Here is a 15,578-nt window from a genome sequence, read left to right as displayed (position 1 = left end):
GAGGTCCCAGGGGCTGTGCGATGCAATGTTCAGATTACACAGGAGCCAGGCTGCTCTCCAGCCCAGGAATGGGAGTCAGACCTGGGTTTTGGTAGCAGCTGGAGGTCCACCACACTTCTTGCCTCCTTCCCCACCTCCTAACATGGGCCGTTTATTCCATCCTGCTCTGAAGGGCCAAAGGGCTGAGTTCAACAGCGCTCGTGAATGCTTTGAGAGCCTTGGATCCGACCTGCTTGAGTCAGGGGAAGAACGACAGGAGAAGCTGTAGAGCTGACCTGCTTCACAGCTCCCTCCACTCAGGGAGCCAGCCCAGCAGCACCCGGGAAGCAGGGCCCCCCCCTACAGATGGCAGACCTGGAACAGATATTCTGAGGTTCACACAGGGGACACTGGGCAAGGATCAGAGTGCAGGATCATGACGACCCATTCTAGCCTCACCCCACTCTGATGTGACTCAGGGCTGTGAAAACAGGGTGGGATGCAAGTCCTAGAAGAGTGACTCTGTGGTTCCAGGCAAGGCCCAGGAGCCTTGTGCAAACAAACATTCAGGATCAAATCAATTGCCACCAGAACCCCAGCTCAACCCAGCATCACTTTCGTAATATACAATCACCACCTAGCAGCTACTGCAGCAAATGCAACTCAGGCACTCAGAAGGTGAGTGTTAGACCAGGTGAACAGAGGGGCTCCAGCACCCATCCTTACCCCAGAAAGTCTGAAGAGACCTTCTATAAACATTCTTCTTCAGCTGAGCCCAGCAGCAGTGTGTGAAGCAAGTGGAGTTGTGAACCACAAAGGCCAGGGTATCGCACCCTCCAGAGTCCTTGGGGCGTCCTAAATCAAAGACCAGAATCTAAAGAACACAGAATCTGTCTGCTGATGAGATCTTCTAAGTAACTGCTTCTTTGTGCTTTACACAGCTCTGAGCCTTTTAGCTCAGAATGGTACCATGGCATGGTGATGTCTCAGACATTGCCGATCATCTCTACAAGCTCAGCCAACATTAGGCTTCAGGGCTCTGCCCTAAATCCACTGAAAGACCTTCCCCCAGACACAAAAGAAAACCCCTTCCGCTTTTGGAATCTGGCGAGCAGGTCTGCCAGCCAGGTCTCCCAGCTTTTATCCCTCCCACAGCTCTGGCCGGGATTTTGAACTGAGCTTGCAAGAGGAGGGGAAGGTGGCCGTAGACAGTCTTTGCAGACCACAGATTCTGGGACTGGCCAGGCATCAGACAAGTCCCTGGTATACATTCAGGCTGCCTCAGGCCTGCTCTAATGACCACTGTTGCCCATGATGCAGAGGAACAGTCAGGTGCAGCTGAAGGGGAGAGGTGTTCTGGGCAGATCCTTAAATGGGTGCCAGCATAGAACCACTGCACTAGTGCCGTGAAACAGGAATCTGCCTCCGCAAGCAGGGGCCAGGTCAAGGTAGCCAGTTGAGCCAAAATTATGGGGTACAAAAAGCAGACCCCAAGTGTAAGTTTGAAGCCAAAAAAATCCTGGAAAGATGAGTACCTGGAGCACCAATAGCCACTAGGTTCCAGTGAAATAGAGCGCTATGGAAGCAATGCAGTTGGGAGATGCAGCAAAGATTCTCACTTGGAAAAGAAAGTGACCTCTTTCAAGACGGCAGCAGGAACATGAAGGTCCCTTGAGGAGAAATCCCCACAGCGGCTTTAACACAGAAAAGCCAAACTCCCCACCCCCAGCAGCATGAGCACATCAAAGTCAGCCCCAGCACCACTCAGCCCCTTGAGACCCAGTACCACATTTCCACAGTCCCAGCAGCTCCCAGCAATGGAGAAATCCACCCATTCTGCCTCTTCCACATCGTCTTCTCGCCCTTAATGCAGCACGTCCTGCTTCCTCGCGACAGTCCTGCCAACACGCACCTGCACTCATAGTACCTAGGCCTAAAGCGGAAGGTGGAAGCACAGCTGCCCCAGGTAACCAAGGAGAAGGGTGGTACCCAATGGCATTAAGGAAGAGGCAAGACCCAAGGTGCTGATGATGACAGTGACTGAGAGACTAAAATCGCAGATAGAAAAACATACAGCAGACGAGCAAGCGGGGTTCAGAAAAGATAGAAATACCATACAGCAGATATTGGCACCAAGACTGATAGTGGAGAAAGCTCGACAAAAGAAAAAGAACGTATACACTTCCTTCGTCGATTTTCAAAAGGCATTTGACAGACTTGGGCAGTGTTGGAGTCATATGGAGTGGATAGCAGACTGATACGGTTGTTGAAGGATATCAATGACAATGCAGAGGCAGCAGTGAGGACATGCAGGGAGTTGGGAAGTTGGTTTAAAACAAGTAGAGGTACGAGACAAGGAGAGACAAGATCGCCAAGTATCTTCATCGCACATCTGGAGAGAGCGATGGACAAGATCAAGGAAGAGGTAGAAGGGATATCTGTGCCCGGGAAAAGAATTAACAACTTGAGGTTCACGGATGACATAGTTATCATTGAGGAAGATGAGGAGAAGCTAGTGAAAATGCTGCAAGTGTTAAACGAAGAAGGGAAGCGGTACAGACTGATTATGAACATCGATAAAACAAAACAATGGTATTTGGAGATAAGGAAATAGGAAGGAAGATCAGTGCCGATGGTATGAACTAGAAAACGTAGAGAAGTTCACATATCTGGGGAGCAACATAACGTATGATCTAGACTGTAAAGAGGAAATAGCGACTAGAATAACAAAAACAAGAGCCAGTTTGAAGGCAATGGATAAGATCTGGAAAAGAAAAGCAATTAGCTTGAGAACGAAGCTGAGCATCTTGAAAATGTGTGTATTCAGCAGCATGTTGTATGGATGTGAGACATGGGTGATAACGAAAGATTCGAAAAGAATACTGGCATTTGAAAGGAGTTGTTACAGAAAGATTCTGAGACTAGGATAGATGCAGAAGGTCACCAATGAGGAATTATATAGAAATATACAGCTGAAAGAGAATCTGCTGCAGAAGGTTATAAAACAGAAGCTACAACTATTTGGGCATATTTGCAGAATGAACAACAAACGAAAAATCAAGACCCTGGTATTCGGCATAAGGGACAGTTCAAATAGGAGAGTCAGACCCCACAGAGAATGGATAGATGATATAGCAGATTGATGCGGAGCTAGTCTAAAAAACTAAGCCACTCAGCACTGGACAGGGAGAGATAAGAACAGCCATACTGGGTCAGATCAAAGGTCCATCTAGCCCAGTATCCTGTCTGCCGACAGTAGCCAATCTCAGGTGCCCCACAGGAGATGAACCGAAGACAATCATCAAGCAATTTTCTCTGCCGTCCATCTCCTGCCCTCAACAAAAGGCTAGCCACCATACCTTACTCCTTGCTAATAGCCATCTATAGACCTAACGTCCAGACATTTATTGAGCTCTTTTTTTAAACTCTGTTAGAGTCCTGGCCTTCACAGCGTCCTCTGGCAAGGAGTTCCACAGGTTGACTGCGTGCTGTGTGAAGAAAAACTTTCTTTTATTAGTTTTGAACCTGCTACCCATTAATCTCAACTGGTGTCCTCTAGTTCTTATATTATGGGAACAAGTAAATAACTTTTCTGTATTCACTTTCTCCACACCATTCATGATTTTATATACCTCTATCATATCGCCCCTCACTCTCCTCTTTTCTAGACTGAAAAGTCCCACTCTCTAGCCTTTCTTCCTATGGGACTTGTTCCAAACCCTTAATCATTTTAGTTGCCCTTTTCTGAACCTTTTCTAATGCCAATATATCTTTTTCAAGGTGAGGAGACCACACCTGCACACAGGACTCAAGATGTGGGTGTACTATAGCTTTATATAGGGGAAGTAAAATATTCTTCATCTTATTTTCTATCCCTTTTTTAATTATTCCTAACATCCTATTTGCTTTACTGACTGCCGCTGCACACTGCGTGGATGTTTTCACAGAACTATCCACTATAATTCCAAAATCCCTTTCCTGATCTACTGTAGCCAAATTTGCCCCCATCACATTGTATGTATAATTGGGGTTATTTTTCTCAATGTGCATTACCTTACACTTACCCACATTAAATTTCATTTGCCATTTTGCTGCCCAATCACTCAGTTTGCTGAGATCTTTTTGAAGTTCTTCACAGTCTGCTTTGGTTTTGACTATTCTGAACAGTTTGGTGTCATCTGCAAACTTTGCCACCTCACTGCTTACCCCTTTCTCTAGGCCATTGATGAAAAAGTTGAACAAGATTGGTCCCAGGACTGACCCTTGGGGAACACCACTAGTTACCCACTTCCATTGTGAAAAATTTACCATTTATTCCTACCCTTTGTTTCCTGTCTTTTAAGCAGCTCCCAATTCATGAAAGGATCTTTCCTCCTATCCCATGACCACCTAATTTACATAAGAGCCTTTGGTGAGGGACCATGTCAAAGGCTTTCTGGAAATCTAAGTATACTCTGGTCTACTGGATCCCCCCGTCCTCATGCTTGTTAACCCCTTCAAAGAACTCTAACGGATTAGTAAGACATGACTTCCCTTTACAGAAGCCATGTTGGACTTTTGCTCAACAGATCATGTTCTTCTACGTGTCTGACAATTTTATTCTTTGCTATTGTTTCTACTAATTTGCCCGGTACTGACGTTAGGCTTACCAGTCTATAATTGCGAGCGTCTCCTTTAGAGCCTTTTTTAAATATTGGTGTTATATTAGCTGTCTTCCAATCATTGGGTACCGAAGCCGATTTAAAAGATAGGTTACAAACCACCGTTAATAGTTCCGCAATTTCACATCCGAGTTCCTTCAGAAGCCTTGGGTGAATACCATCTGGTCCCAGAGACTTGTGACTGTTTAGCTTATCAATTAGTTCCAAAACCTCCTCTAATGACACTTCAATCTGGGACAGTTCCTCAGATTTGTCACCTATAAAGGACAGCTCAGACTTGGGAATCTCTCTAACATCCTCAGCCATGAAGACTGAAGCACAGAAATCATTTAGTTTTTCTGCAATGGCATTATCTTCCTTGATTGCTCCTTTTACGGAAGGAAATAGTGAGAGAGGCATCAGACACCAATGGGTGCTGTGCCCACGGTTACTGATGAAGACCCTTGTGGCTATTGCTTAGGATATATAGCATCCGGAACAAACCATTTTGATGCACAGTAAGAAAAGCAAAAAGGTAGGCAACCAGCTTGGTTTACCAGGGAAATCCTTGGTGAGCTTAAACTCAAAAAGAGATGTATATACGAAATGGCAACTTATATGACTGAGGAGTATAAAACTATTGCTGGAGACTGCAGGAGAGTAATCAGGAAGACGAAAGCACAACTGGTACTGCAGCTAGCAAAGGATGAGAAGGATAACAAGGAGAGTTTTTACAGACATGTTAACAATAAGAGGGTGAGCAGGGAGGGTGGGGCCATCATTGGATGAAGGAGGTAAACTGGTAATGGAAGATGTGGGTAAAGCAGAACTACTATGATTTTTTTTGCCTCTGTCTTCAGAGGAGGTCAGCTCCCAGACTACGGTACTAGGCAATGCACTATGGGAAGAAAGTGGGCAGCCCTCCGTGGGGGAAAAAAATGGTTAAGGGCTATTTAGAAAAGATTTAATGCAGCCAAGGGTACTGAGTGAACTGGCAGATGTAACTGCAGAGCCTTTGGCTATTACCTCCGAAAACTCGTGGAGATCGGGAGAGGTCCCTGATGACTGGAAAAAGGCAAATGTAGTGCCCATCTATTTAATCTCACGGAGGAAGGAAGAATGAGAATCAACAGCTGGCAGCTGAAGCTGGACAAATTCCAATTAGGAATTACACATCAATGTATCACAGTGAAGCTGCTGAACTATTGCAACAAACTTCCATGGTCAGCCATGCACTCACCATCAACTGACATTTGAAAGCAGCTTCAAGAAGGACAAGTTACTGGGCTAAGGGCAGGAGGAATGGGGGAAATTCAATGGGCTGTGCTGTTCAGAAGCTCGGACCAGATTATTTAATGGACATTCTGGTTTTAGATGAATTTATGAGAATTACTATTCTATATTATACATCTCGTGGGAGGGCTGGGCGGTCTACACACCTGTAACAAAAACAAAACTAAAAAAAACTGTCCCAGTGCCAGAGAACTCACAGCATAAACATGTACTAAGAGATGTCAGGTGGATGAAACAGATAAGCAGGGAGGGGCAGCAGCATGAATGTCAAAGTCTGGCTTTGAGACCTACAGCTCCGAATGACAGTCTATCAAGGCAGGTGGCGAGAGGTGCCATCCGACTCCTTACCTGAGCAGCTTGTAGTAAAGAAATCTAAACGCCTCCTGTAGGAGTACGGAGAACAGGACCCCAAATATCAGGAGGCCCTTCTGCAGTGGTTCATCTCCTGGATCACTGGATTTAACAGCAACGAACCAGACTAGTGATGACAGGAGCAGGGAGACCAACCAGAAAAAGGCCCTGAAAGAGAGAGGTAATTAGTAACCTGCAGCACGCTGTATTGCTTCCTGTGCTGGGTGGTGTAGAAAGGACCCCACTACTGGCACATCAGAGGTGAGCAGCTCCCAGGCATGGTCAGCTCAGCAGAGCAAGGGGGAGAGGCACGGCCACTCGTGAAGAGAGTCTCAGTTGATGGAAATCTCCAAAGCACCATTGTCTTTCCACCTGCTGAGGGTGGGGCCCGCCCCATTAACTTGCTCACAAAAGTGATCTCAGCTAGGGCCTCTTAGGAGCATTACAACTGGGCAAATGAGCTGGAGTCCCTGTGCAATGACCCAAGCAGGTACCCAGCAAGACCCACACTGAGCATGTCTAGGGGGAAAGAGGTAAGGTATGGCACGCCCCTCAGAAAATATGGGGAAGCTGGCAAGAGCCTGCAACTGTTCCCTGAGAGGTGCTGCCAAACAGGCAGCTTCGTGGGAGACCAATTTCTCCTCTGCCACTGAACCCACATTGCCATCAGTATGATAGGAGGGTTGGATCAACCTAGGGCACACTTGGGCTTGGTCACTCTCTCTTCTGTGCTCCCCCATTTCTGTAACACTGCCAAACCCGTTATTTTACTTCAGACAAACTGGCATGGTCCTTGGGACCCTTCGCAGCTTCCAGGGCCAGAGAAAGACACGAGTCTTTGACCTCAGAGGGCATGATCTGAGTATCATGCCTATGGGGTACTCTCTCCTACCCAGACCGAGTGCCAGGAGAGGCAGGGAGAGCCATTGCGCACACAAGAGCAGAACCCCCTGTAGGGGGCAAGGCAAGGTTACGTAGGGGGAACATTGACCACAGCAGCATGACTCTTGCATACCAGCCAAGAGGATTAATCTGTGCTGACATCTGTCTGCGAGAGCATGATAGATCATGTGCTAGGCTCCTCCAGGCACAGGCCTGGTGGTCTCCTAACAATGACTGCAGCAGCTCTTCAGAGAAGCAGGATGTAGTGCCCAGAGCAAGGGAGGGGCACAGAAACATGGAAAGTGGGAGAAAAACCTACTGTGGACCCAAGTCAGAACCCTACAATGAGGGGGCAAAGGCACCTGCATCCAGTGCCCTCTGCACGATAGACACACCCTCAAGCCATAGAGTGCGCAAGGCCTGAGGCCCTTAGCTGCCCCTCCAGGTGGAGGTTCTGCTGCTCCTCAGCCAGGGAGCAGGCTAGGGCAATTAATGTCCCATTTGAGGCAGACAGCACTCAGAGCAGAACACAGCAAACACCTGCAACACCCTGTGGTGAGCCAAAGACACTCATCCCCATCACCACAGGTCACATGGTCTCCGGCACTGGAGTGCAGCAAGGGAATGCAGCTTCCAGAGGCTGCTGGCCCACAGAGCTGGGGGCTACAGACAGAGTTCCCTCTAATTTTTTATATCCAAGTGTGGAATAAGTTTTGTTACAGGCACTGAGGCATGTGCACTACCAGTACAAACACATGCTGCCAGCTGTGGGTGCTCTGCTACCTAGCACTTGAACCTCTCCTGAGTGGCCACCCAAGCGCTCAGCTTACAGGGAACGCTGGCTGATGCCCAGTACACACAGCGTCACAGCACTGACAGGAAGAGCCCTGCAGCAACATCCTCAGCCCCAGCCAGGGCTGTCTCACTTTGCCTAATGTTCCAGACAACAGGGCTCTCAACACTGCCCTTCCGCAGCTGCATTCCTTCCCCCACCCGATGGCAGCTCTCATTCCCCACCACTCAAAATGGCACTGGCCTCTCTTGCTGCCTTGTCACCTGGCTACCCTGCTGTCTCTACAGCACCAAAGTTTGCAATAAGGGGCTATTTCAAAAGTTCCATTGCCTGTCTCATGAGCAGGGGTAGTGGGACTGGCAAAGCAGTGCTATTTCAGGCTCCGCGAAAAGCCATGGTGTTGCTATTTCAGGATACAAAGGTACACTTTACACTGCTGTAAATGACAGCACAAGAGAATAGTGAACTGTCCCACAGAGCATCCCCCGATGTGGAGCTGTCTGCATCTTAGCTGCTCTCCAGTGAGGCTCAGCTCTTGCTTCCTAGGCTCCTGTATCCTCTCTGACCCAGGCTGCTCCAGATCCTTCTTTTGGGGCACAGGGGACTGCTGCTGGTCCGACTCACAGAAAATACACCCAGACCTGAAAGCACCTTCTCTCAGGCCCTGCTTTATATAACTGCCTATATTATAATATGTCCTGTGTTCTAGTTTACAAAAATTAAACAATACACAACAAATGGAAGAAAGAAGAAGCAGACAAATGGATTTAAATCAAATTAGGAAGCACAGAACACTGAAACAGGAAACAAGCAGACATATGTTACCAGCAAAGAGCTTTGAAAATATCATTGGAAGGAGAATCCTGACAATGGATTGGTCCCGTACTTAATGAAAATGGAAGACCTATCAGTGCTTTTTTCCAGCATCTCAGCAGCCCCAGCCATGGGACTGGCCGAGTACTGGCTCCTCTTTTTTTTTTTTTTTTTTTTTAAATAAATAAATAAATAAATAAATAAAAAGGCACTATTAAGAATGCAGAAGAAGAGTTAAGTAAACATTCTGATTTGTATGTGGAAGACATGTTGTCGACTCATCGTACAACCACAATATCACTCTTTCCATTCCACTGCTTTCTCAGAAGAATGCTACACAGCAACTACAACAGATATTTAAAAACAACAGGTCTAGACAAGTTGAATTCAAGAGCTTTAAAAGCCCTAGCTGAGGAGCAGTTTGGACCATCACTGCTGATTTTCAATATACCCTGGAATGCTGGGGTATGGGCAGAAGGCTGAAAGAAAGCAAATATTGTGCCAATATATCCAAAGGGTAAACAGCGTGACCTGGGTAATCAGGGGCTTGTCAGCAGACACTGATCCTAAGCACAATAATGGAACAACTAACTGGTGCAGGTCTCAGCTAATAAAGAAAGCAAGGTGATACAGTTCATGCTAATCAGCATGTGTTTATGGATCCTAGCAACCTAGCTTGATGAGACAAGATAAGGCAATATCTTGTATTGGAGTAACTTCTGCTGGTGAGAGAAGCTGTCTCCATGCTGAGTACCTTTCCCAGAGCTGAAGAAGGGCTCCGTATGAGCTCACCGGCTTGTCTCTCTCCCTGGTGGAAACTGGTCCAATAAAGGACATTACCCCACCCACCTTGTCCCCCTATTATCGTGGGACCAACACTGCAAACTACCTTGATTCATAATTAAATAAGGGGGAACGGATGCTAGCCAAAACTGGGCAAGGATAAATTCAAGACTATTTAGGAAATTGATGGTGATGGCGGATCACTCCTTGCCAGGCATGATCATCTCCCCTGGAAGTTGTGGATCCTCAGGTGGCTGATGAGGCCTATCCTTGAACCACAAGTTTTATTACAGTGAGGAAAGATGTTTCCAGGTATGGCAGAAGGCTGCTCACCATGACTAAAGGCCAGTCTCTCCTCCTTCCTGTGCCTCCTTTCCTCCTCAGCTTGTCAGTGGGCAAGTACAAAATGCAGGGGACCATCACACAGGACTTCTCTCCATTTTGAGCAATCCTGGGCAAGCATCTCCCAAGCATCAATGTCAATACTGCACTTCTTTAAATGTATCCTTCAGCAAGTCCTTATAACACTCCCATTGTTCTCCCACGTGACGGTGACCTTCTTTCAGCTGAGAGAACAGGACCAGTTTTGGCAGGCTATGGTCTGGCATCCAGGCAACATGGCCAGTTCAGTGGAGTTGCTGACAGATAATCATTGCCTTGACACTGGCGGCCTTTACCTCTTCCAGAACACTAATGCTGGTGCATCTGTCTTCCCATTTGATCTTCAAGATCTTGTGGGGGCAGCATTGATGATGCATGAAGAACTTACAAAATGAGATCAGCAGGTTGTCCAGGTTTCAGACCCATTCAACAATTTTGGGAGAATAACAGCTTGGTAAACAAGAACCTTGATGTCTGTTTGAATGTTGTGACCTTCAAAAACCCTGTAATGGAGCAAAGGCTGCACTGGCACAGCTCAGACAGTGCTGGATTTCTACATGACTAACTGCCTTGGACGAGAGAGAGGACTTCCAACGTAGAAGAAATTGTCATAATTTTCTAGTACTTCTCTACTGATTTAAATAGATGGAGCATGTGGTACCTCATTTGGAGAGGGCTGATGGAGCACTGTGGTCTTTTTGATGTTGAGAATGAAACCAAGAAATGTGTAAGTATTTGCAAACATGTTCAGGACAGTTTGAAAATCTTTTGCAGAGCAGGCGAAAACTGCACTGTCAGCAAATATACTGAAGTTCCACCATAGATATGGCGGAAATCTTCCTCTTAGCTTTCAGCCCACTAAGCCAGAACATCTTTCCATCCATTATAGAATTAATTGCAATGTCTGCAGGGAGCATCCCAGCAATTAGATAAAGAAAGATGGCAATAAAAACCACAAGCATGGCTGGGGTAATGATGCAGCCCTGTTTGTATTGTGCAAGATTCACTCTGGGAGCCAGCACTACTCACAACAGTTGCTTTCACGCTGATGCGAAGCAACTTTAGGACACTGACATACCCTCTGGATTGTACTTTTGAAGGTTGAATGTCCTTACAAATATGTCAATCAACAACTTTACTTAGATCAATGAAAGCAATATACAATGGCTGATTTTGCTTCCAACACTTTTCTTCCACTTGTGGTGCTGTGAAGATCATATCTGCATTTCTGTGACACAGTCAGAAGCCACTCTGTAACTCTGGTAAAATTTCTTACAGCAAGGGCAGAAGAAAAGCTGCAAGGATCCATGTCATGGTAATTTCCACAGTCCATTTTATCCCCTTTCTTGAAAAAGGTGACAATCAGAATGTGATCCAATGAAATGACGATCTCCTCCTTTACCCACACTTCCTTAAAATCTGGATAAAGCTGCTGAATTAGCTCTGGTCCACTATCTTTAAAGATTTCAGTGAGGATCCCATCTGAACTTGCTCCCACGAGGTTTTTCATCTGCTTAAAGGCATTGCACACCATATGCACATTGGAGGGTTCTACAAACTCATACCTAAGTGAATCGCCCAATGTCCTCTTAAGGACTTAATCTGCAACCATGTACTTATGGTTCAGAAGATCTCCAAAATGTTCTGTCCTGTAAAAATGTATGGCTTTGTTGTTCTTCAGAAGCATGGTTCCATCCTTAGAGCAAAGAAGATTTATGCCATCTGACACCTCAGGCTGACCCTGACCCAGCCTGTAGACAGCCTTAATGGCACTGAAAAAACCACATGTATTGTGGATGTCCAAGAGATGTTGGAGTTTTTGCCCTTTCTCAGTCAATCACTTGCTCTTTAGCTCTCTGGTTTTATGTTGGACTTCTGCCTTCGCATGGGCTTCACACTGTATTACAATTTATGTCATTCTGCCAAGTTAAAAATGCCACTCTTTTCTCACTGATGCTGAAATCAAGCAACTCATCATTCTTGTCAAACTAGTCCTGATCTTCTGGTTTCTTAGCCTATGGTTTCCTCACAAGCACCCATGATTACTGCTTTCAGCTGGATACAGTGTTTCTCAATTTCTTCCGGAAACACAGATGGAAGCTCTTCTTCTAAGACTGCTTAGAAGTGGTCATGATTAATAGGGTCTTTCAGATTTTGAACCTTCAGCCTGAGCCTGACCTGCTTCTTGTGCAGCCTTAATGTGGGGGTGATACCAGTGCTCTGAACATGGATATCTCCAAGATGTTTTGAACTTGTCCTTTTAGCGGAAAAGGCTGTTTGTGATAAGTTCATGTTCAGCAAACTTGGTCAAAAGTACATTTCCATCTGTCTTACTTTTGCTGACTCCTCCTTTCCCCAATTCTTCCTTTCCACAGGCCTGAGTCTCGTCCAATACCTGCACTGAAATACCCCAGAAGGATGCTCTTATCTTCTGTGTGGATCTCTGATAAAATGGTTTCATCTCAGAGGAGAAATTTTCCGTTATATTCTCATCAGCATCCAGTGTTGGTGCACAGGCACTCACACAAGTTACCTGTTGGTTTTTAGTGAGCCTCACTTGGAGTGTGACAAGCCACTCACTGATGCCAAATGGTACTTTAGAGAGGCACCTTACAAGCTTGTTCTTTAGAGCAAAGCCCACTCCACGCAATCGAAGCTCATCCAAAGATTTTCCCTTCTAAAAGTAGGTGTCTCCTCCTTCTTCCTCCCTCACCTGTCCAAAAGCTTTCCTAGTTTCAGACGAGGCAACAGTATCAATGTTAAACTGACTCAATTCACAAGCAACGATGGCTGTATGTTGCTCTGGTTGGTTGCAGTTTGAGTAGTCCAAGTTCCACATTTAAAAAGTTCCTTAAATTTTCAATTGCTGGGATGATGATCCTGCTGGATCCAGCTATCCAGCCAAGAGGACTGAGCAGCCATGTGGAGGAGCAGAGTGAGTCCTAAAAAGAACAGCTCAGTCAAGGGCACAACTGCCATAATGTTCAACCTGTCTCAACCTTCAGTCAGGATCACTGAATTATACAACCACTGCCTGTGTGTCAGTCTGTGTATTGGAACCTCCTGGTCCCACAGCAAGGATGGCTGGAATAATTTTTCTAATGGAGAGGCTGAGAACACTGAAGCAAACTGTAAACCCTATATAATAGAAACCACTTCAAGCCAAGGGGTGCTGCAACACCCCACACCATGCTGCCCCCCCAACCCCCAGTTCCAGCACTTACACACAGAATGCACAGTCAGCCAGCAGAACTCCTTGCCGGAAAATGTTGTGAAAGCCAAGACTATGTAAAACATAGAAGTATCAGACAGCCAGCCGAGTTAGTCTGTATCTTCAAAAACAACAGGAAGTCCTGTGGCACCTTATAGACTAACAGTTTTGGGAGCGTAAGCTTTCGTGGGCAAAAACCTGCTTCATCAGATGTATCTGATGAAAAGAGGTAGACAAATTCATGGACAGTAGGTCCATCCGTGCCTACTAACCAGCCTGTGCAGGGACAGCATCAGAAGCTAAGAACAGGTGATGGCAGGGATCTCTTGATGACCACCTGGTCCCTTCCTTCTGTTCCAGGGAGAGAGATAGGTCAGTGGTTTGAGCGTTGGCGTGCTGCTAAACCCAAGGTTGTGAGCTCAATCCCTAAGAAGCCCATTCAGGAATCTGGTGCAAACAGATTAAAAAAGCATGTTGCTTGCTCCTGCCAAAAAGGGGCAGGGGACTCGACTCAATGACCTCCCAAGATCCCTTCCAGTTCCATGAAATGTGTAGCTTCATATATTATTATTTTCCCTTCCTCTGGGGTACCTGACACTACAAGCTCTCAGCAGACACAGCACAGGGCTGCACGAACCTTGGGCCTTTGCCAGGGCAACTGTTCTGATACCCTGGAGCGGAGCAGATCAGACACGGGCCGTTACATGGGGGAGCTCAGACTGGAAAGCACAACTGTTCTTCCAGCCTTGCACAGAGAGCATCGCCCCACACACCAGAGCGGGCCACGAGCACCACCCCATTGCCCCCCGCACCAACCCCCATCGCCCACCCAGGCCGGGCCGCCCCCCGCCACCCACCCCAAGGCCGGGCCGGGCCGGGCCGGGCCGCCCTCCGCCGCTCCCCGCCACCCACCCCAAGGCCGGGCCGGGCCGCCCTCCGCCGCTCCCCGCCACCCACCCCAAGGCCAGGCAAGGCCGGGCCGGGCCGCCCTCCGCCGCTCCCCGCCACCCACCCCAAGGCCGGGCCGGGCCGCCCTCCGCCGCTCCCCGCCACCCACCCCAAGGCCAGGCAAGGCCGGGCCGGGTCGGGCCGCCCCCCGCCACCCACCCCAAGGCCGGGTCGGGCCGCCCCCCGCCACCCACCCCAAGGCCGGGCCGGGCCGCCCTCCGCCACCCACCCCAAGGCCGGGCCGGGCCGCCCTCCGCCGCTCCCCGCCACCCACCCCAAGGCCGGGCCGGGCCGGGCCGCCTCACGCTGCCCCCGAGGCCGAGGCCGAGGCCGAGGCGCCGCCGCGCCCCACGGACTCACCCGGCGATGAGGATGATGATGCGCAGCGGGTCCCGCACCACGGTGAAGAGGAAGAGCCCCAGCGCCGGCCCGAAGGCGATGAAGGTGCAGCCGAAGAAGACGGCGAGGGTCATGGCGGCCGAGCCGGACCGGACCGGACCGGACCACCAGGACTCCCAGCTCCTTCCGTCCACCTGTCCTGTCCCGCCCCGCCCCGCCCCGCAGCTTCCGGCCCTTCCGGGAGCCCGTGACGTCACGTCCCGCAGCCTGGCCGTGTTAAAAGGGCAAGGTCGGGGTGGGCCCCTCCTGTGGCGGCCCCGGGGCTCGCTAGGTGCGATGGAATCCGCCCGACCCAGGGGTGCAGCCTTCCGCGCCGCCGGGACCGGTGCGAGCTCCTGCCGCCCGCTGGTTGGGCGCCCGGGAGAGGGCACCGCGGCCGGCATAGCTCAGCCCTGGCCCAGGCAGAGGGCGCAGCCCGGGAGAGGGTCAGGGCCGTCCCTGGGAACCCAAGGGCAGGGGCGGCGGCGGCGGGGACCCCCTGAGAGGTGGGGTGCCGCAGCCACACCCCCGTGCCCTGCTCCTGCCCGCAGCGCCCGCCCTGCACGGCGCCCTCACCTGCTGTTCACGCCCCCACCCCCAACTTCCGAGTGGGCCCGGAGGGCAGCCCTGGGCAGGGTCTCGGGTCGGGCCTGGGGGCGAAGGCCAGGATGGGCTTCTTGGGCGGGCTGGGTGAGGAGAGGGGAGGTGTCAGGGTGGGCATGGCATAAACCCTTGGTCTGGAACTGGGGTTTGCTTCAGGACTGCTCCAGTTGTACCCCACCTATTTCTGTCCTGCCCTGAGGCTCCCCAGGCTGGTCTGTCCGTGATGGAGGTGGAGTGACGGACGTGGGTTACACCTTGGCCTTGGGTCTGGTGAACAGCCAACGGCCTCGGGAATAACCCTGAGCCAGGTACTGAGACGCTGCCCAGCAGAGCTGCATTGCCTGGTAGATTCACCAGACGCATGAGCTCTCGAAGTATGATAGCAAGTGCAGCAGAGGCATTTGACACCGGGGGTGAGGCCCAGACCTGGTGGTGCAGTGTGATGGGGTCTGAGACCCCTGCCCCTGGAGCAGGGGACAGCAGGTGACTTTACTGCCTGTACAAGATGAGGATCAAGCGGGGA

At 49.3% G+C, this 15,578-nt stretch overlaps 1 protein-coding gene across 2 annotated transcripts in view; it reads right to left on the bottom strand.

The window, feature by feature from the left end:
- The window catches only part of LOC142013921 (gamma-secretase subunit Aph-1b-like), a 52,119-nt gene extending 37,533 nt beyond the window's left edge, over positions 1 to 14,586 (bottom strand). For both annotated transcript variants that reach the window (XM_074995951.1, XM_074995950.1), the window contains exons 1-2: positions 14,435 to 14,586; positions 6,261 to 6,431 (exon numbers count right to left, since the gene is read on the bottom strand). In XM_074995951.1, coding sequence (XP_074852052.1) covers positions 6,261 to 6,431; positions 14,435 to 14,547 — 284 coding nt within the window. In that variant the 5' untranslated portion in view covers positions 14,548 to 14,586. The remainder of the gene's footprint in view (positions 1 to 6,260; positions 6,432 to 14,434) is intronic.
- Between the last annotated feature and the right edge of the window lie 992 nt (positions 14,587 to 15,578).

The sequence above is a fragment of the Carettochelys insculpta genome, chromosome 5 (assembly GCF_033958435.1).
Source record: "Carettochelys insculpta isolate YL-2023 chromosome 5, ASM3395843v1, whole genome shotgun sequence".
NCBI classification, from domain to species: domain Eukaryota; kingdom Metazoa; phylum Chordata; order Testudines; family Carettochelyidae; genus Carettochelys; species Carettochelys insculpta.
This window is presented reverse-complemented; position numbering and strand designations above follow the sequence as displayed.